The 21,071-nt window shown below is 56.9% G+C and overlaps 1 protein-coding gene across 1 annotated transcript in view; it reads right to left on the minus strand.

Moving 5' to 3' along the window:
• The window catches only part of RASA3 (RAS p21 protein activator 3), a 140,803-nt gene that overhangs the window by 74,160 nt on the left and 45,572 nt on the right, over positions 1–21,071 (minus strand). The window contains exon 2 of the mRNA XM_030812473.1: positions 14,116–14,233. Within this exon, the coding sequence (XP_030668333.1) occupies positions 14,116–14,233 (118 nt within the window). The remainder of the gene's footprint in view (positions 1–14,115; positions 14,234–21,071) is intronic.

Raw genomic sequence — 21,071 nt, forward strand, 5'->3', positions numbered from 1 at the left:
CAGCTCCAGGTGCTGCTGCTGCAGCGAGGCCATCACCACCATCCACGTGTCCGGCAGGGAGAGCGGATTCCTCGGGCGTGAAGCTCACAGCTCGCATCGTCTGCACACCTGCCTGATGACCTCTCCCGAACCTGGATTCCCACCACAGAATTCAGCTCCTCGGGTGCTCACCAGCCCGTGACTTGTGGCCACCAGACTGGACGGAACACACAGAGACCATTTCCTGTTTTGCAGAAAATATTGTTGGGCCATGCCAGTCCTAGAGCCAAAACACAGTGTCCACTTGAGGGTCCAGACCTGATGCCACCCTCGCTGGGACAGCATCTCCTTCCCTCTCAGAGCAACGCCACTGATGCCCAGACCAGCACCCATGCCCGTCCTCGCCTGCCCAACAATGCCCTTCCCAGGCCCTGCTGCTCGGAGGACTGGTCATGGGCACCGTGGACTATGCCAACCCGCAGTCCCCAGGGACCAAGCCCTGCCACTGTGGACACAGGTGACTCTGCCCCTTGCAGGGGAGCTGCTGTCCTCCTGAGCCCAGGAGTGCTCTGAAACATACGTCCCAATGAGAACCAAAATCAGGAGTTGAAGTGGGAGTTGAAGGCCAGAGCCTTTTTCGAAGAACTTCCCTAAGCTCTTTTAAATACCTGGATCCAGGCCAGATGCAGTGGCTCACGCCTCTAATCCCAGCACTTTGGGAGGCCATGCCAGAAGGGCCACTTGAGCCCAGGAGTTAGAGATCAACCTGGGCAACATAGCAAGACCCCAACTCGACAGAAAATTTAAAAATTAGACGGGTTTGGTGGCGCACGTCTATAGGGAGGTGGAGGATCGCTTGAGTCCGGGGTTCCAGGCTGCAGTGAGCTGTGATCGCAGCACTGCGCTCCTCCCTGAGTGTCAGAGCGAGACCCTGTCTCAAAAAACCAAACACCTGCACCTCCCGCATCTTCACAGCACAGTCCCCCCCACCCCCGTGCAGCTGCTCCTCCCCACCCGATTCAGGCCCTGGTGAGCTTCACAAGGCCATGGGGACGTCGGTCTCTACCAGGAAGACTATAGGCACATCTAAATGTAAGAATCTGTGACAGATGTCGCTGAAGCCCATGCGAGGAGGCGCAGGTACCCAGGAGGGGCAGGTACCCACACGAGCCTTGCCGGGGGAAGCAAGACTTTGAAGATGGAAGTCCTCCGGGGACATCCACGTTTCAACGCTGCCTTGCCAGAGGCCAGTTCCCTCGTCTCTCAGCCTCAGGACACCACCCTCTCCACAGTGCGGCCTGCGGGCACAGAGGGCGCTCAGCTGGAGAAGGGCAGTGGCTCTGCCCCCAAAGCGGCCTCCCCAGGACAGGCCACTGCCTGGCTCGGAGGTTTCTTCCTCTGCCCTGCACAGTGAGACAAGCACATGGCAGGCCTCCCACACACCAGGACCAAACAACTGGGAGCACCTTCGACGTCTTTGGCCCCCACCAGGCGTGGCTCACTGGACCCAGAAACCACAGCGCTCTCTCCCCATGACTGTTTCAGCTGCCCATCCCCGTTCTAGACTGTGGGAACAGCAGCCGATGATGCAAAGTCCTGGCCCCGTGGAGCCAGACAAAGAGCACACAGAACCACAAATGTCCAACGCGCGCAAGGCTGGCGGGGGCGGCACCATGGCCTCGCTCGGGGGACGGGGAGGCTTATGGATGAGTGAACGCATGAATGAGGCCATGGACGGCGCAGAGAGCGCAGGAGGGGTCCAGGCAGAGGGACACCAGGTGCAAAGGCCTCGAGGCAGCAGGGCTTGTGTGTAGTGAAGACGTAGGAGCAAGGAGGAGGCCAGTGTGGCCTGGGAAGGGCAGGGCAGGGCAGGACGGGAGCGTGCTAGGGGCTGAGGTCAGAGGTCAGGGTGCAGCCGAGGCCACGTGGTGCAGAGCAGACATTTCACCACAGCAGCTGGGAATGTGCAGGCCCCATGCAAGACACTGGATGGACGGATGCACGGATGGGGCAGTGGGCGTGCAGGGAGGAATCACCCGTCTCAGGTCAGCAGCCAGGAGCTGCCCAGGCCTGGCACAGTGGACCAGGGAGGGAAGGCCACCCAAGCCTCCACAGGTGGGGCTTTCTGCAGGCAAGGTGCAGCGGTCAGCCCGAGAGGCCACTGTGCCGAGCAAATCCTGGTTGTCCTCATGGGACCACAGGAATTCAGTTCTGGCGGAGCCAAGACTGCTGGGAAGCCAGAGGGGCCTCTGCAGGAGGTGAGGGGCCTGCGGGGACGTGAAGGGCCAGGACCGGACACGCCCCGTTCCGCTCTGCTTCCAGTGAGGTGAGAGGTGGGCAGAACACAGCTGGAGCTGCGCACGCCCGGAGCCCAGGCCAGGACTGTCCCCCAGCGCTGCGCTCGCCCGCGGTGGAGCTGCGGTGTTATCAGTGGTCAGCTCAAGTCCAGCGGCTTGAAAGGGAGGCAGAGGCCCCACCTTCCCTGAGGCTCCCTGTGAAGAGCAGGAGGCTCTGCCACCTCCACAGCCAGGAGACGGAGCCCCCACAGCCGGGAGACGGGGCCCCCAGAGCCGGCAGACAGAGCCCCCACAGCCAGGAGATGGGGCCCCCACAGCCGGCAGACGGAGCCCCCAGAGCCGGCAGACAGAGCCCCCCACAGCCGGCAGACGGAGCCCCCACAGCCGGGAGACGGGGCCCCCAGAGCCGGGAGACGGGGCCCCCAGAGCCGGGAGACGGGGCCCCCACAGCCGGGAGATGGAGCCTGGGCACTGCACACAGAGACATTTCTTCTTCCCGAGACTTCGCACAGAAATTACTCACTTAAAAGCACTTAGAGTTTTTTCATTTTTCCAGTGGCAAATATTTCGAGGGAATACCACAGAAACAGCCACACCAAAACCCAACTCAGTTCTCCCTTCTCCACTCTCCACCACGGCCGGGGACCCTGCCTTGATGCGCGGGGCTTGGGTTCTTCAGGTCTGTTGATGTTTTTCCTCTTAGAACCGCAAACTACGGTTGCCTGGAAAGGTTTCTAAAAACCCCAGGCGCCCAGGCCCACCTCAGAGAACGGCTCTTTAAGGGTGATGGGTTATGAAACAGGAGCCCTTTGGGAGGCCAAGGCGGGCGGATCATGAGGTCAAGAGATTGACAGCATCCTGGCCAACATAGTGAAGCCCCGTCTCTACTAAAAATACAAAAAAAGAAAATTATCTGGGCGTGGTGGTAGGCACCTGTAATCCAGCTACTCAGGAAGCTGAGGCAGGAGAATCACTTGAACCTGGGAGGCGGAGGTTGCAGTGAACCGAGATCGCACCACTGCACTCCAGCCTGGGCGACAAAGCAAGACTCTGTCTCAAAAAAAAAAAAAAGAAAAGAAAAAGAAATAGGAGCCTTGAAATCTATACTAGCCACGGAGTCTAACACGATCCTTACACGAACTGCTCATCCTAAAGCGTGGTAGGCTGCCTTCTCTCCAGAGGGTTTCTGGTGCCCTGTCCACGGCGGCGGCAGTGGGATTCAGCCGTCACCTGCGCTTGCGGTGGTAACTCCATCTCAGACTCAACAGGGGACGTGTCTGCACAGAGCACACAGCGCAGAGGTCGGGCGGGGAGGACGGAGAGGTCAGGCCAGCTCAGGGGACATGGTGGGCGGGGGGGCTCCAGATCCCATGGCGGGCAGCAAAGGCAAGGGTCGGGCTGGCGCCCTCCTGGACCACGTCCACGTCTGGGGTCTGCAGGCCCCATCTCCCTTTCCACTGTGCCTAACCTTACATCTATAACCTACATCCAGCAAGACACAATTTTCCACGATGAGCTGATTCGTAATTCCATTTATGTGCAAGTGTTTAGAATTTTCCTGTGGGGTTTTTTTTTTTTTTACTTCCTTATGATTTTAATTTTGTTTGCTTTAAAAAAAACACATGCATAGGATATAATGTTTCCTTTCATTTCAATTAAAAACAACAAATTGCTTTTTTTTTAAGCAAAAATTCATTGAGGAGGGTGCTCGCATTGTACAAAGAAAATCAGACCCACAGGGATGGCCGTGATCAAAGAGACAGTAACAAGGGTAGGGAGGTGGAGACGCGAATCCAAACACACAACCTGTGGGAAGGTCAAGTGGCCACAGCCGTCACGGAAAACAGGCTGGTGGTTCCTCTGATGTTCAACACACAGTCACCATGGGACCCAGCGGTTCCACCCCCAGGTGTGCAGCAAGAGACATCACAGCCCACGTCTGCACGCAGACTCGGACACGCGTGCTCTCACAGCCCACGTCTGCACGCAGACTCGGACACGCGTGCTCTCACAGCCCACGTCTGCACGCAGACTCGGACACGCGTGCTCTCACAGCCCACGTCTGCACGCAGACTCGGACACGCGTGCTCTCACAGCCCACGTCTGCACGCAGACTCGCCGCCCACCCCCGCACCAACCCCGCTCCACAGCCACGTCTGCACGCAGACTCGGACACACGTGCTCACAGCCCACGTCTGCACGCAGACTCGGACACGCGTGCTCTCACAGCCTCAGTCAGGACGGCCAGAAAGTGGAAACGAGGCAGGTGGGCCTCGGCTGCTGAGGGAGCACCAGCAGAGCGGTGCTCAGCCCTGAAGAGGAAGGACGCCCGGACCCCGGCCCCACACCACAGGCATCCACAACGTGGTGCCGACCGACAGGCCACGCACACAGGCCGGGGCCAGACGCTTCCACGAAATGCCCAAGAGAGGTGCAGCCGGCGACAGAACGCGCACCCGCGTCTGCCGTCCCGGGAGAGGCTGCAGGCCAGAAACTGGAGGATTATAGGGTGCGAGTGTCCTTTTAGGGAGATGAAAATGCCCGAAAATTGGCTGTAGCAATGGTTGCACAACTCGGCAAATATACTAAAAACCACTGAATTGTACATTTTAAAACGGGCGAATTGTATGGTGCTTGAATTATACCTCAATAAAGCTATTTTTAAAGAAACAAAATTTTAAACACATAAAAAAATCAGGAAGTGAAATCTGGAATTAACATTCCAGGAAACACCCTCCTGGAGTTTTTTCTCCAAAGATATAAAATAGAATAAAATGTATAAATGTTATAGGTTAAAATATACAAAATATAAATATACTTGTATTACATTTATAACATAAATACGGTATTTATAATATAAACATAAGTATATTCATACTATAATAACTCATTATATTATACAAATATATTAAAAATAATAGTAAATATTTATGTTATAAATATAGAAGATATGAAATGGAAATACGGGTAAATTTTTTAAATAAAAGTGAGGTTATGTTCCCTGTGACAGAGTCAGCTTTCTCCTTTCACATCAGGCTATGGGCCACTTTCCAAAGAGCTGATAAAATGCTGGGGTCAGACGGCACGTGTGTGCGTGGACAGCAGTGCCAGGTCCCCCTGCCGCTCCCCACGCTGTGCGGCGGTGGGAGCAGCAGGGGTGAGCGCCCTGGGAACGGAGATCTGTGCAGCGGCTGATGGTCCCCATGGGACGAATTCCTCCAAGGACGTGCCCTGTCCTGAGGCCTTCGAAACACAAAGCCACGGAACCCTCCAGGGAGTCCGGACCAGCATCCACCCCCAGCATACGCCATCTTATAAATATTTTTACAATTTGCTAAACTAGTGGCAAAAACCTGCTTAAATTTTAAATGTCTGGCTCATTGGTGAGGTGGAATGTCCGTCTTTTTATGAGCAGTTTTAAATCTCATTTTTTCTTGAAATGCTCTGGGCCGGTTTTCTGTTAGAATGACCATCTTTTCATGCTCAGGATTTAACCCTCTGGGAACTTCTGAATGTGTGTTGCAACTTAAAAGACAGATTAATTCACAACATTTAAGGAGGATCTTTTTTGAACTAAAAAAAACCCCACAAATTTGTTAACTTTGTCACCAGTGGGTGAGTATGGACATGTGATCAGCCAACTCTGAAATGAGCTCCAGCAGATGGACGCAGCGTCCTAGGACCGCAGGAGCAGAGGCTGCGAGGCCAGCCACGTCCACCTCGACCACGTCACCTCGTGGGCAGAATGGCCTCCGCCCCACGTCCTCCCAGCCCCACCCAGAACCCATGGTGAGCGCCCAGCAGGAAGTGGCCACAGCACCATCACTGGAGGCCACGTGGAGTCTGAGGACAGCAGCTTTCCCCCCATGCTGTCATGGGGACTCCAGGCTCAGCCTGAGGACGGGGTTGGTTCCCTCCACACAGCACCAACACTCCCAGTGCAAAGCCCAGGCCCACGGACAGCCCCCCGCTGTCTGTGGGTCTCAGGGTGGGGGCACCCATTTTCTTTCATCAGCAGGAAGGTTTGTGCTTTCTCCTTCCTGGGCAGCAGAGTTTAAAGCGTATTCCAGAAGAAAAATGAAACTGGCTGAACGCTAGGGCATTCCTCCCATCCCCCATCCTGTTCAGTGGCCTGTGCCGAACAATCTCTTCTTTCTGATGGACTCAAAGGGGCCACACAGCCGCCAGGCGCCCCCCTTCCCATCAGCAGCTTAACCTCGGGGTATCTCTCGGACAGGCCGGCTTTGTCTCGGGCCGAGGTCAGCAGCAGTCAGATGCGGGATGAATGCCTGGCCCAGGTGGCCCCCACTCACCGCCCGAGGGCTCTGGAACTCTCCTTCCAAATAAAGAAAAAGTGCGGCCTGAGAGGACCAGGCTCGCCTGAAATCCTGCCATGGGGCCGAAGGAAATTAACGTGGGCAGCAGCCTCTCCCTCTGAGGCAGAGACCCTGGCAGAGTCTCCTTCCCCTCAGTCATTTCTGGAACAAGTGCAAATGAAGCTTCACAGAATCAAGCAAACTTTCACGGGGAGAAAAGGAAAAACCTCTTGCAGAAAACAGAGTTGACCTTTAAGTAGTGGCTCTGACGAGGGGAAACCATCTGAACTGAATTCCTCGTCCTGGAGCCTGGAGCAGGGGCTCAGCTGGGACCGGCGAGAACCCCCCCCCCTTCTCCTCCCTGAGTCACTTCCCAGCATCTGCGCGAGGCTGGTGCCGCCTCATCCCACCTGCGGCTGCTCCCATCGCGTGATCATAAGAAAATAAACCTGGTTTCCCACCTCTGTGCTCTGCTGCCGGCTCGGGGCCCATTTCCCAAACCCTGGGGGGAGCCGGGAGCTGCCAGGGCTGCCCCAGCCTCGGGGTAGAGGGTAAAGGCTGCGTGAAGAGGAACCAAACCCCAAACCGGGTCTGCGAAGCAGCCCTGGAGCTCCCGAGCCAGCCTCTGGGCTGAGCTCTGCGGCTCCTGAGTCACTGCCTGACTCATCCTCCGAGGCGCCCCACAGAGAAGGGGCAACTGGGCCAGGGAAAATGCTCCATCTCCGCAAAGGACAGGAGGAAAAACACACCAATCAGAAGCACATGGCCAGTGCACGGCCACACAGCCCTGGCTCCCACAGGCTGGAGGACGGGGGTCCGAGGTCAGCTCACAGCCCACCCACCACCCAGCACTGCAGGGCCACACAGCCCTGGCTCCCACAGGCTGGAGGACGGGGGTCCATGGTCAGCTCACAGCCCACCCACCACCCAGCCCCACCTGCCCAGCGGCCCACACCAGCCCCCCCCCCCCGCCCCCCCCCCCACAGGCTGGAGGACGGGGGTCCATGGTCAGCTCACAGCCCACCCACCCCAGGGCCACACAGCCCTGGCTCCCACAGGCTGGAGGACGGGGGTCCATGGTCAGCTCACAGCCCACCCACCACCCAGCACTGCAGGGCCACACAGCCCTGGCTCCCACAGGCTGGAGGACGGGGTCCATGGTCAGCTCACAGCCCACCCACCACCCCACCGCCCACCCCCCCCCCCCCCCCCCCCCCCCCCCCCCCCCCCCCCCCCCCCCCCCCCCCCCCCCCCCAGCTCACAGCCCACCCACCACCCAGCACTGCAGGGCCACACAGCCCTGGCTCCCACAGGCTGGAGGACGGGGGTCCATGGTCAGCTCACAGCCCACCCACCCCCCCCCCCCCCCCCCCCCACCCCACCACCCAGCAGGGGCCACACAGCCCTGGCTCCCACAGGCTGGAGGACGGGGGTCCATGGTCAGCTCACAGCCCACCCGCCGCCCAGCAGGGCCACCCCTGCCCCAGCTGGGGACGGGGTCCATGGTCAGCTCACAGCCCACCCGCCGCCCAGCATGGCAGGTCTCAGTGGAAGCCCTGCACACACTGGGTTGCAGCCTCCTGTGGTTCAAGATGGGTGGGGTTGTTTATTTTGAAATGTTGGCAAATAGAGCCGTGAGTCTTCAAACTGAACCCACAGACTCAGTGAGGAAAGCAGGCAGGCTGGGCTGACTCACAGACTCACAGCTGCAGCGGCCGTGGTGAGCCGCCTCACCTCCCCGAGCCTCAGTCTCCCCATCTGTTCAGGGGCACCGAGGAGCTGCCCCTCGGCTCATGGGCTCTGTGGTCGCCAGGCACGCCACACACCACTGCACACAGCACCCCGGGACACTGTGGCCTTGGCTCCCGCCTCTCCTGCACACGAGGCTCTTTCCTCTCTCCCGCCCCATACCCCCCAAAAAAGAACCACCATCCTTACAAACAAATGAAAATCGTCTGGGTCTTTAGGGCCTGGCCACGATGTTTGACTGCAGCAGCGACTCTCAGGAGCAGGCACAGCCAGACACCGGGTCCCCTGCAGCAACTGAGACACCTCAAACCCCAAACCTTCAGTGAGGCCCTGGCGGGAAAAGGGGCTCTCCAGGGAGAAGCCAGGGGCAGGAGAGAGGGCCAGCGGCCGAGGAGCGGAAGGCGGCCGGGCGAGAGGAGGCCCAGGAGAGGAGGGAGAAGGGGGGACCTGGCCTTTGCTCCTCGTGGGATCCTCGGTGCGGCCCCCTCATGACAGACCCAGCCTCTCCCTGCAGTGGCCCAGCCACAACTCAGGGCCAGGAGGCTCCTGCAGGCACAGGCGGCCGATGAGTCCCTTCCACGCCTGGGCCTGGGGCAGCCTGCCATGTGCAGCAGACACTCAGTACTCACAGAATACAAGCAACCTCATGTTCTCCGCCGGCTGAGTGAACCCCCTGCATCATTCTGACACTGGCGTGTTCTTGTGAGCCAGCATGACACAGAAGGACACACATATGCGGGTGGAGGTGGAGATGCTGGGCCGGGCCAGGGGGTCATACAGACAGAACCAGGGGCTCTGACCTGCTGGGAGATTTGGGGCCAGCATTCCAGGACTGACAGAACAGATCCCTGGCCTGGGGCGCTCTGGGGCGGAGGATGGGCCCCCACCTGGGATGAGGATGGGCCCCCCAACGTGGGCTGAGGATGGGCCCCCCACCTGGGGTACTCTGGAGCTGAGGATGGGTCCCCTACTCCAGCAGTTCTGGGATGTTCTGGGCTTCAAGGAGCCTCCAGCTGTGTCAAGCAGGTTTTTGTTTAAGCTCTAACGTGAGAAAGAGTGAAAATAAATGTTCATGGGAAATGTGACTTTTCATGAGTCGCCTAATGTCAAAGTCGGTGTTTCCTAAGTCAACAGCTTGGTTTTTATTAAAAGCATCTGAGAGAATGAACCGTCTGTCTCCCAAACCACCAACTTCCTCCTGCCCCTTTCAGTTTCTAACCCCAAATAACTCCTCCCCTCCTGAAAAACTTTGGAGCTGTGGAGACATTTCTTGGTTTAGTCATTTCTACTACACAAAAGTACTATTTTGGGGGTAATTTACATCTTGCAGTATGAACAGAAAGAAACCTCCCGTCTTTAACACCCGCTGCGTGCACACGGGACGGGACGGGATGGGCTTCCACCCAGAAGAGCTCAGAGCCTGCTCCTCAGGGCCGCCGAGTGAGGGTCCCTGGTGATGTCTGATGTCCTCGTCTGCCTGGGAAGACCCAGCTGTCCTCGCTCAGCTCTAGAAGATCTGTCAGTTCCTTGACTTGTAACTTCTAATTGTACGTAAAACACACAAACAAAAGAACAAGAACTCCCCCGTATTTCCACTTCTCAGAAGTCACCATCACAATGACGTTTTTGTCTACCTATCCAGACCATTTTGGGGGTGCTCATGATTTTTTAAACAAACGAACTTTTCCTACAGACACAGCTTCGTAACCTAATGCATAACCAGCTTTCAGAGCAGGAGTTCAGGCTGTGGCACCTCTGGGTGGAGGAGGCACAGAAACCAGCCACGCCTGCAGTTTCTTCCTGTTGTGGCCACGGCCCCTTCTCCCTGAGATGGGCGTGCAAATGAACCCTGCAAAGGATGCGGGGGAAACTCCACAGAAAGAGGGGGCCAGGGCTCCACGTGGGGCAGAGGGCTTTGCCCAGCCTCAACCCCAGCGGCAGGGGGCGGGGTCAGACCCAGAACCCCGAGGCAGCGCCTCCCTGAGCCAGGACTGTCTGCGTGGATGAGGGTTTGGGGAGAGGTCGGCCACGTGCGTGCAGAGGAAGCAGGCAGGGACAGACACCATTCCACGTCCTTACGTGGACGAAAGGAAATGAGGACACGACACTTAGGACTAACCCAGCAGGGAGAGACTTAGGTTCTGTTGTGTGTGACGCCAGCCGCTCCTTTCTGCCGGGCGAGACGGAGATTTCCACCGCAGCGCAGCCTTGGGGAGCGGGGTCATCTCCTTGTTTTAGGGTCGTGGGTCCCGGCCCAGGGGAGGTCCAGGGCAGGAAGCTGGTTCCCAAGCCCCAGCCCTGCCAATCCAATTTCAGGGAGCCTTTTAGTTTAAGTAAATAAGGAAACAAATAGTGGCTGCCCTTTAAATGATTAAAAATGATTGCTCTAAAAGGTATGGATTGTGAACAAAGTTCACCTCAGAAAAATATTTTTCTAGTAGGACAGAAACTGCCAAAATCACTTTCTTGGAGAAGGGCCAAGGCCAGAGAGAAAGGGCTTGTTCTCTGAAATGTGTCCACTTCGACGCGTTCTGAAGTTAAACCTGTGACAGACGCTGCCCTTCAACCTCCACCTTGAAAAACACAGAAAAAGGGGAAGACAGAGGAGGACGCTCTCCCTAGACGTCGGCTCAGCACTCGATAAAGAGGCCCCACGGACTCCAGGGCCCGGGTCACACGCAGGGAGGAGGCTTGGGGAACACAGGCCCGTGGTGGAGCTGGGTCGGTAACCTCTTTAGTGGGAAAGAAGGAAGAAGAGAAGCTGAGTTCCGCCTTTCCTTCCTCACACATTCCATTTGCAGCTTCCTGCTGAGTCAGACAGAAATATTGGGCAACAGCAAATCAAACTTGACCCAAGAGCTTCTCTCCAGGGAATGTGAGAAGGGGCTCCTGCCAGGCTGCAGACCCAGCGGCCAGAGAGCACCCTGGGGCCCTTCTGAGCTCAGAGATGCAGATGTGGGTATTTTTCTTTCCACAGCGACTTTGGCAAATGAACAATCAGACCTTAAACGTGACACTGACCTTGGAGGAAGCACACGGGGGGGCTGGGAGACTCAGGGGCCGGGAGACTCAGGGGCCAGAAGACTTGGGGGGCTGGGAGGCTCGAGGGGCCGGGAGACTCGGGGGTCAGGAGACTGGGGATGGGAGACTCGGGGGCCGGGAGACTGGGGGGCCGGGAGACTCAGGGGGCCAGAGACTGGGGGCTGGGAGACTCGGGGGGCTGGGAGACTCGGGGGAGCTGGGAAACTGGGGGGGGGGGGGGGGGGGGCTGGGAGACTGGGGGAGCTGGGAAACTGGGGGCTGGGAGACTGGGGGGTGGGAGACTGGGGCTGGGAGACTTGGGGACCGGGAGACTTAGGGGAGCTGGGAAACTGGGGACTGGGAGACTCGGGGAGCGGGAGACTTGGGGGACCGGCCCCAAAGTGGGTGCCACCATGGAGCGAGGAGGGGGCGGTGGCCAGGGCTAAACTCCCCAGCATGTGGGGCAGCCCTGCCTGACACCTGCCTCTCAGGTAGATGTTGACCAACGACTAATACAGGACTACGTTAATGCATATGCACCGATTGAGGGCTTCTGACCACAGATGTAGTGTGGATTCCAGCTGCAAACTTATGGGAGAGCCAGCTTTTGGGTTCAAGTACCTTTCCTGCCAACTTTTCGTATGGGGTGGGTTGATTCGCGTTTTGCCCTCACACTACAGGGGAGGCCAGCCCGCACAGCCCTCCAAGCGGACAGGGCTGCCAGCGTCCACACTGAACGGCGCCACAGTTTTACACGTGGACAGGGCTGCCAGCGTCCACACTGAACGGCGCCACAGTTTTACACGTGGACAGGGCTGCCAGCGTCCACACTGAATGGTGCCACAGTTTTACACGTGGACAGGGCTGCCAGCGTCCACACTGAACGGCGCCACAGTTTCACTCTCTTGGAACCGTCCCACAGGGGTTTGTCTTTCTTTGCTATCAGTCTTTTGTTGTGTGTGTTTTGGGCTTTTTTTGAGACAAGGTCTTGCTCTGTCGCCCAGGCTGGAGTGCAGTGACGCAGTCCTGGCTCACTGCGGCCTCAACCTCCTTGGCCTCAAGCAATCCTCACACCTCAGCCTCCCAAAGTGCTGGGATTACAGGTGTGAGCCACCACACCCGGCCAGAAGCATGATTTTTATTTCTAAATTCTTCTGAAATATCTGAAAGACAATGGGCCCCCGTTTCTCAACCTCACCTGAAGAGAGGTTCCCAAACAGATTCTCCTCCCACTGGCTCTGATTCAGCAGGTCTGAGAGGATCCCAGCCTGATAAAGACTGCCAGTAATTCTCCAGGCCTACAATCCAGAGGCCTCTAACAACAGACCATTTAAACACAGAACGGACTTTTATCCAGGGAAGCTCCAAAGGCGCTTCTGAAGGGCCCAGTCCTGTCTCTTCCCATTTTCTTCAGAAGAACGGCTGTGCCCAGTCATCGCCATGGCAACCCCAAGACACTCTCGCAAAGCCGGACTGGGAGCCTGACAATGCTTCTCAGCCTGCAGTTCTTTTTGACGAGTTCTTTCAAAGAACCCGGAGTGTGCATTAACATAACACAAATGACTGTCACTCCTCGGCCTGGAGGGCAGCTGCGCCAAAGCCTTTTGGAAGCCCTGGCATTGACCATTGACGGAGTGAGATGAGCCCCAGTCTCTCCGGGGCAGGAGACCCCTCACAGTTTTCTAATAAGTAAACTCACCCAGTCATCAGCATGGGTTGGTCATTCCCACTTGGAAGTAGCCAGATGCAAGGACATAATTCTTTAGCTAAACATGTTCTCAAAATCAAAATAGCTGTTTTGACCAAAGCACACGGCCCATGCTTCTGAACTGAATGGTGGAGTCACAGCTGCACGGACGCCTTCTCTGATCCCCAAGCCGCTCCCTTATAACCCAGCCGCCCCATGCTTCCCCCGAGGCCGCGGCACTGAGGCCCTGCCTGGCTTCTCTCTTCCCACCCCCGACATAAATCGCCATGGCTTCCTGTCCCTGTGCGTCCCACCATGCGCCACGCCCTGGTGTTCAACTGCAGTGCTCCTCCAAGTACGGCCTGGCCGCTTCGCTGGAGCTTTTCAGAAACACAAGTTCTGGCCGTGCCCTGGACATCCCGGGGTCGGCACCCACATCTTCACATGCTCAAGTTGAGGGGGAAACTTGTTGATTTTAAGAGTTTGTTTTTCTTGGCTGACTCCTCAAATCATATCAATAAACGCTTTCTAGGCCTGTTACCTCAGTTAACACCCATCTTCTGTATAGCTATTTTAGAAAATTTTACAGGAAGAAAAAGCTTTCTCAGTATTTCCCCCTCTCGAAATCCTCAATTTGTACTCTTTTGTGGAGTGCGAGCTTCCCAGTTCATCTCTAATTAAAAAGCACTCCTGCGAGTCCACGCAGGGGGGCCGCCGCCTGGATGCACTTCCTGGCCAGCAGGAGCATTTAGCCAACAGCAGTTCACATCCACCAAGGACAGAGCCTCAGCTGCCCACACACCAGAGCCCCAGGGAGCATCTCCGCCTCCTCAAACTAAGCCGCAGGAAAATGGGACGGTGATGTACACGCTCGGGACATTGTCTACACACAGAAAAATTCTCTACACACAGAAAAATTCTCTACACGCAGGAAAATGGGACGGTGATGTACACGCTCGGGACGTTCTCCACAGGTGGGAAAATGGGAAGGTGATGTACACCCTTGGGACATTCTCTACACCAAAGAAAACACATTAGTGTCAAGTAAAGCAACAGAGGACATTACCAGAGTGACTTTTCCACAATTTTGGTCCTGAAAACCTCCTCCTGGTCCAGGTTCACCGTGCAGTAGCAATCCCTCATCTTGCTTGGCCCCGGGTAAGAGGGAAGGTTTTTGGCTTCACCTAAAAAGTAAAAGCAACATACATCATCAGCAGCATAGAAATGTTTGCTCCCTGCTACATCGCAGATACGTTTCCAAACAGTAGGTTTACTTCACAGCCACACGCCAGCCTTTGCTTGTGTGCATTCCCTAGCTCTGCCGAAAGGCGAGGGACACGCACGCCACCCTCTAGTGCAAGTCCCGCAAGCAGGGACCCGCCAGCCTGGGACTCAGGATTGCTGTGCCTTGTTTACCCGCATTAGTCCCTTTATCTTAATTTTTAACATACAATTTTCCATCTCTGACCTGTTCGAGTGCACAGTTCCGTGGCATTAACCACGTTCACTGAGTTGTGCAACCATCACCACCGTCCTCTCCGGAACACTCTCATCTTCCCAAACAGAGACTCGGTCCCCATTCAACACTCGCTCCCATCCCCCTCCTGCTGTTTCCCAGCGGCCCTCACCCCACTTTCTGTCTCTGTGGACCTGACTGCTCTGGGGCCTCACGTCCGCGGCCCTCACCCCACTTTCTGTCTCTGTGGACTGACTGCTCTGGGCCTCACGTCGGCGGCCCTCACCCCACTTTCTGTCTCTGTGGATCTGACTGCTCTGGGGCCTCACGTCCCCCGGCCCTCACCCCACTTTCTGTCTCTGTGGATCTGACTGCTCTGGGGCCTCACGTCGGCAGCCATCACCCCACTTTCTGTCTCTGTGGACCTGACTGCTCTGGGGCCTCACGTCAGCGGCCCTCACCCCACTTTCTGTCTCTGTGGATCTGACTGCTCTGGGGCCTCACGTCGGCAGCCATCACCCCACTTTCTGTCTCTGTGGACCTGACTGCTCTGGGGCCTCACGTCAGCGGCCCTCACCCCACTTTCTGTCTCTGTGGACTGACTGCTCTGGGGCCTCACGTCGGCAGCCATCACCCCACTTTCTGCCTCTGTGGACCTGACTGCTCTGGGGCCTCACGGTGGTGGGGTCCACAGGACGTGTCCTTTCAGCCCGGCTCACTCTACTCAGCAAGTGTCCTCCAGGGTGGCCCCTGCTGTGGCCGCTGACTGGATTCCCTTCTTTTTTAAGGTTGAATGACTTTCCAGGATGCAGAGGGACCTCATCTTGCTTGTTCATTTATCCACTGAGTCCCTTTTTATTTTGAATTTTATTTTATGATATTAGGTCAAAGTTGGAGCCAGAATTAAGGGAAAGAGCTCTTTCTCGTGGACGTGAGTTAACTGTAAACTCCAGCTGTTCGAATTGCCAGTTAAGAGAAGCATCCCAGAGAGACCTAAGCTAGGTCCACGTCTCCCTCCCTCAAGCCCACAGAGACGCCACCTGAACGTGCTTGAAGGAAGTGGAGCCATTTCCTGGCTGGCCCCGCAGAAAACGCCCGTGATGCCGGACTCCTTGTTTGCCCGGGGTCGGTCTGGAGGTCATAACTGAACCCCAGCTGTGACTTCTCTGCTGGAAGCTCGGAGCACGCCCCAGTGGCAAGCCTAAAGGCACAGTTTACTGGAGAATAGGGAGTGAGCAGGAAGGGATGAGTGACAGCTGTCAATCCAGACAGCAGATGCCCAGTTTAAGTCCATTCTGTAAAAGAAACGCCTCAAACACACTCGTGCCTCCCCAGGGCCTTTTCTGCCTCCGTCATTTGGCTCTAAAGACGCCAGGCAGTGGTGTCTCGACGACGCAGGACGAGAGGACAGATGCAGGCACAGGCACCATGCTGAGACCACACCAAGGCTCCTGCTGGCGCCACTCGGGGCCACATCATCTTATTCTTGTTGAAACAAACAAAATCAAAAACGGGAGCAGAGTAGAAGTTTCTCAGAACCCCGCTTCCACCACTTTGTGCCGAATGCTTCGCGTCAACTCAGCAAGCACGCACGTCACAGCTCACGTGGGGCAGTAGGCTCATTTCAAAGATGCCAGTTTGCAAACTGGCATGCCAGAAACTCCAAAGGGCAGAGATGAACTCAGTTTGAAGCTTTTTAAAGACTTTTCATCCACAATATTAACCTGAGGCACTGCGTGAAGGAGAAGCCCCAGGGCCTGGACGAAGCCTCCCGTGTCGGCGCCGCGTGTCTCTGGGTGTTGAGGCGCCGGCAAGCGTTCCCAGCAGCACCCACTGCTGCCCACACGGAGCAGCTCTCAGGGTCTCACTGCTTGCGGCCATTTCTCACCAGTGCCCCCAACACACACTGCCTCTCTGGGCCTCAAAGTCCTGAAGTGCAAAAGCAAGAGACACAGCAGCTCTCGAAGGCTCCTCTGGCTCTGAGATGCCTCTAATTCAAAAGGTTCTGGAAATTTTTATTCTGGGAATCATTAAGGAAGCATCAATGATAATCGGTTGGTGGTCAAAAACAAATGAGTATTTCCTGATGGGCACTGGACCCTCAGAACACCTCAACACGGCAACTTTCCCAGGACGCGCCTTCTTCACCCGCTGCGTGGGAGAACACAGCCAGGCTGATATGAGGCACCTGGCTCCAGGCCAGGCCTCAGGTCGGTCATCAAATGTCAAAACGCAGGCTTTCTGAAGGCTCCCACCGATGTGAAGGTCCCACACGCAGCACACACAGGCAGCACACACACACAGGCAGCACACACACGCAGCACACACACGCAGCACACACACGCAGCACACACAGGCCGCACACACAGGCAGCACACACACGCAGCACACACACGCAGCACACACAGGCTTCACATGCACACACATGCAGCACACGCAGGCAGGGTGTGTGATGAGTTCACAAGCACGAAGGGGAGAGCACAGCCGGCGAGCTTCTCCAGAGAGGGAAGGGAGCCTGGGGGATGGCAGCTGAGGTTCCCAGAGCAGATGCAGCCTTCCTGGTCGCTGCGGCTGCCCCTGATTTTGAGGGCAGCCGCAGCACACCCAGCAAGTCGGACAGGGGCCCCTCCAGCCTCCCGGCCCTGTTTTGGAACTGACGGCTTCTGCAGCAGATAGAAGTCCTTACCCTCAAACACAGCTTGACTCTGCTGACCTTCCTTCTGACACCTTTACGGTGTGACCTGACACTGACCATATTTCCCTTGGGATTTTATTGGGTTTTCTTGTTTTTGTCTTTGGAAGTTTTTTGTTTTCGTTTTGTTTTCTGGGATTTCTTTGTTTTTTGCAACAAATGAGTGTAGATATTTAGCTGTAAGTTCCTGTGTTTCTTAAAAGGAGAAAGAAAAAAGCTTTTGAAAGTCCTGTGGGAGATGGTGTTTGTGGATAATACGGAACTGAGATTTGTTCCCACAGGGCCTCAAATCACAGCAGTAACAGCTCTGTCTTCCGAAGGTGAACGCTGCAGGACGGAAACACACAAGCTTTCCCTGGACTCCCTGTAAGACGGACGCCACACGACATGAAAAGGCCAGGTCCCCCTGTGCTGGCGCCAACACACCGGATTCATCCCTCCCTGCCCGACGATGCCCAGTCCCACCGCACTGGTACCAACGCAACAGGTTCCTCCCTCCCTCCCTCCCTGACGATGCCCAGTCCCCCCACACTGGCACCAACACACTGGGTTCATCCCTCCCTCCCTCCCTGCCCAACGATGCCCAGTCCCCTAGCCCCAAAACACACCAGGCTCCTCCCTCCCTGGCGGATGGCCCCGTCTTTACCTCCTCCCTGCTCACTGTCATCTGGGGCTGAGACTCTTTCTTTTTAATCTACTTTTGCTATGATGCATTTAATTAAAAAAAAGGTGGGGGACAAAATGCAAGCCCATTTCCCTGCCTCAGGCTTCTGATGCCATCACCTCCAAGGCATTGGTTTTGTTTCCAACTGTTAATAAAGCATTGAAACAGAAAAAAGAAAAAACTCCTGAGAACATCCTGGTTGCTATGACGACAGCAGCACCAGGGAGCCTGCTGGACGCACCAACGTCCAACGAGCTGCTCAGACCAGGAGGGCTGGAGCTGCTGCAGCACGGCCTGGCCACGTCACCCCAGGGCCTCGTCGTGTGGGTCACATGCACCAGGACCGAGCCTCTCCCTGCAGCCCCAGAGCTGAGCGGGACGGGGGCCGCCCCAGCTCCCAGGCAGCTGTTTCTTCTCCACCGCACCCCAAACAGCTCATTCAGTTACCTTCACCAAAGGTGCCTGTTCTGTCTCTCTTAGAGGAAACGTGTTTTCTCTTTTTTCTAGTGCACAGAGACGTTCATATAAAAAGACAAAGCTGTCTGTGGTATACAGTAAGTGCCGAATTATCTGCTGCATGCATGGATGAATAAATGAATTAAAAGAAAAGTAAACTGGTTTCATCCTAATAGCCAAATAAGTAACAGTTCTCATGACCACTTTTCCCACGGACCATGTCTCTAAAACACATGCGGTGTGTTCACCAGTCGGCAGACTGATGAAGACAGCCAACACGGCACCTCGCATCGGCTCTGAAAACTCAACTAACAGGAGTAAAAGGCAGCACTTAAACACATTTAATGTAAACAGCATAACACCGCAAAACCTGATTTCCAACTCCAGGGATCAGGCAGTGAGTAACAAAAACAAAGGCCCTGATCCGAAGCCTCATGACTCCTACGCCCACGGCCGCCCTTCTGGGCCGTGGAGGAAGCTGCACGCTCAGGGTAAGCGCAGGCCCGGCCCTGACCGAGGGTTAGGACGCCCAGGCTTCCCCGGAGGCCCACGCAGGGTCTCCAAGCGCTGACAGCGACACACCCCCGTACCCGGGAGGAGCTGTGAGGGCGTGGGGAGGTCTCCACAGACCCCACCCAGCGCTGCTCCTCCCTGCAGGCATCCCGGGGAGGGCCCTCAGGCGGGGCTGGCCTCGAGCTGCTCAGCGCAGCAAAGGGCGTCTCCCAGGCACTCAGCTGCTCAGCTCAGCACCCAGTGAAGAGGACGGAGGAAGGCATGAAGGCAGCCACGGGTGAGGACGAGGGCCCAGGGCTCTGCTGAGCAAAGCTCCTGGCACCAACCCTGACAGAAGACGTCCTGGAGAGGCCAGGGCTGTGCTGGGACTGGCCGCGTCCACCCAGGCTAGGCGCTCTTCTCTTTCCCACATCATCGCAGCGTTTTAGTCAACTACAGGTCGGCCTCACTGAAATAATGTGGAACAGGTGATGGCGACAGCCCCCGTGCACAGTCCAGCGAAGGCAACCCCGTCCCAGCAATAAAGCCCAGGGCCCGTCCGGGGAGGGGACCCTGCAGGAGAGTTGGAAGAAGTGCGGCTCTCAAGGTTCCCAACCTCAGCCTTTTAGTCGTCCCAACGCAAAACATTCACAACGGTCTAAAAATTTTGCTAGGCACAAAAAAGTATCTACCAGAACAATAGTCTTGTGACTAAAATATCTGAATAAATGATGAACAGCCCCGTCTACTTTGGGCTATTTAGAAGCCTGGAACAGCAACCTCCGCCCCGGCCCCTGGGATCCTCACTCCAACAGGTCCTCCGCCAGGCCCTGGCAGGGTCTCAGTGAGGCACAGAAGCCTCTGCGCCATGCGTGGGTACAGACCCCTCTCCGGGCTCTGAGCTGCTGACTGCAAGGCCCGCGTGCCCCCTGGCTGCCGTTCGCCTCTGGAAATGGGGGCTCCATGACCGCCTCTGAGTGGGCCTGAGTGCCCGTCTGCACTGGCCTCCCCACCCGGCATCCTCCGAGGGAGGAGGCTGCACATCTCGGTGGGCTGACTGCGGTGCAGAGGCCGTAAGAGGAAGAGGCGGGGAGGGCCCGAGGCAGGGGACACAGCGTCTCAAGGACACAGCATGACCCTGACCCCCACGACCCTTGGCAACACAAGTGCCTTCCTGAAGGGCCTGCGAAGCTGCCAGAAACAGGCAGAACTTGGTGAGGCCGTGGGAGTGGGGTTTGAGTCGAGGGCAGATGGCACCTGCTCTATCCTCATGGTCGGAGGGGGGGGCAGAGGCCGCTGGGCCTGGATGGAGCCAGGCCTTGTCCAGGGCTCTCCAGGGCACCATGCTCCTCCCTCAGGAGGACTCCTGTGGGTTATGAATGACAGAAGCCCAGGCTGCCATCCTCAAGTAAGGCACCCCCTGATCCTCCCGGCCGGGAAGGGCTGCTGGGAGGTGCTGGCACCAGCATGGTTCTGTGGGCGGTGGAAGGAGGAGAGGGCTCTGCAGGCTGATTCCAAAACTCACTGGGTGACACCACCTGCCCAAGGAGGGCCCAGCACTGCCCTCCAGGGGGTCTGCCCCTTGTCCAGTCTCCTTGAGAGCACCTCCAGCTCCCTCCAGCCTCCACGGCTCTTCAGAGGGCACGAGAGGTTCTGCTGAGGGGCGGGCGACCAGGGCTAGATGTTAAACCCTCCCAAATAACGGACACATTCAATGTAATTTAAACTTCCACCACAGGGAGAATGAGTCTATGGTGACGGGGTGGCGGGAGGGGTCCTAGAAGGCGCCCACTGTGCTTACTAGAGGCCTGACCCCAACAACGGCTGAAACAGGGGTCTCCCCCAGGGGCCACCTCCCAGGGCACGCTTGGTTGTCACTATGGGCTGTGCAACTGGCATCTGGTGGGCAGAGTGCAGACTGCCTTCTGTTCAGTGTCCCGCTGCATACGGTGCCCCACGGCAGAGGGCCGTCCACCCAAAACACCAATAGTGCCCCACGGCAGAGGACCTTCCACCCAGAACACCAATAGTGCCCCACGGCAGAGGACCGTCCACCCAGAGCACCAATAGTGCCCCACGACAGAGGACCGTCCACCCAGAGCACCAATAGTGCCCCACGGCAGAGGACCTTCCACCCAGAACACCAATAGTGCCCCACGGCAGAGGACCGTCCACCCAGAGCACCAATAGTGCCCCACGACAGAGGACCGTCCACCCAGAGCACCAATAGTGCCCCACGACAGAGGACCGTCCACCCAGAGC

Source organism: Nomascus leucogenys, chromosome 5, assembly GCF_006542625.1.
Source record: "Nomascus leucogenys isolate Asia chromosome 5, Asia_NLE_v1, whole genome shotgun sequence".
NCBI classification, from domain to species: domain Eukaryota; kingdom Metazoa; phylum Chordata; class Mammalia; order Primates; family Hylobatidae; genus Nomascus; species Nomascus leucogenys.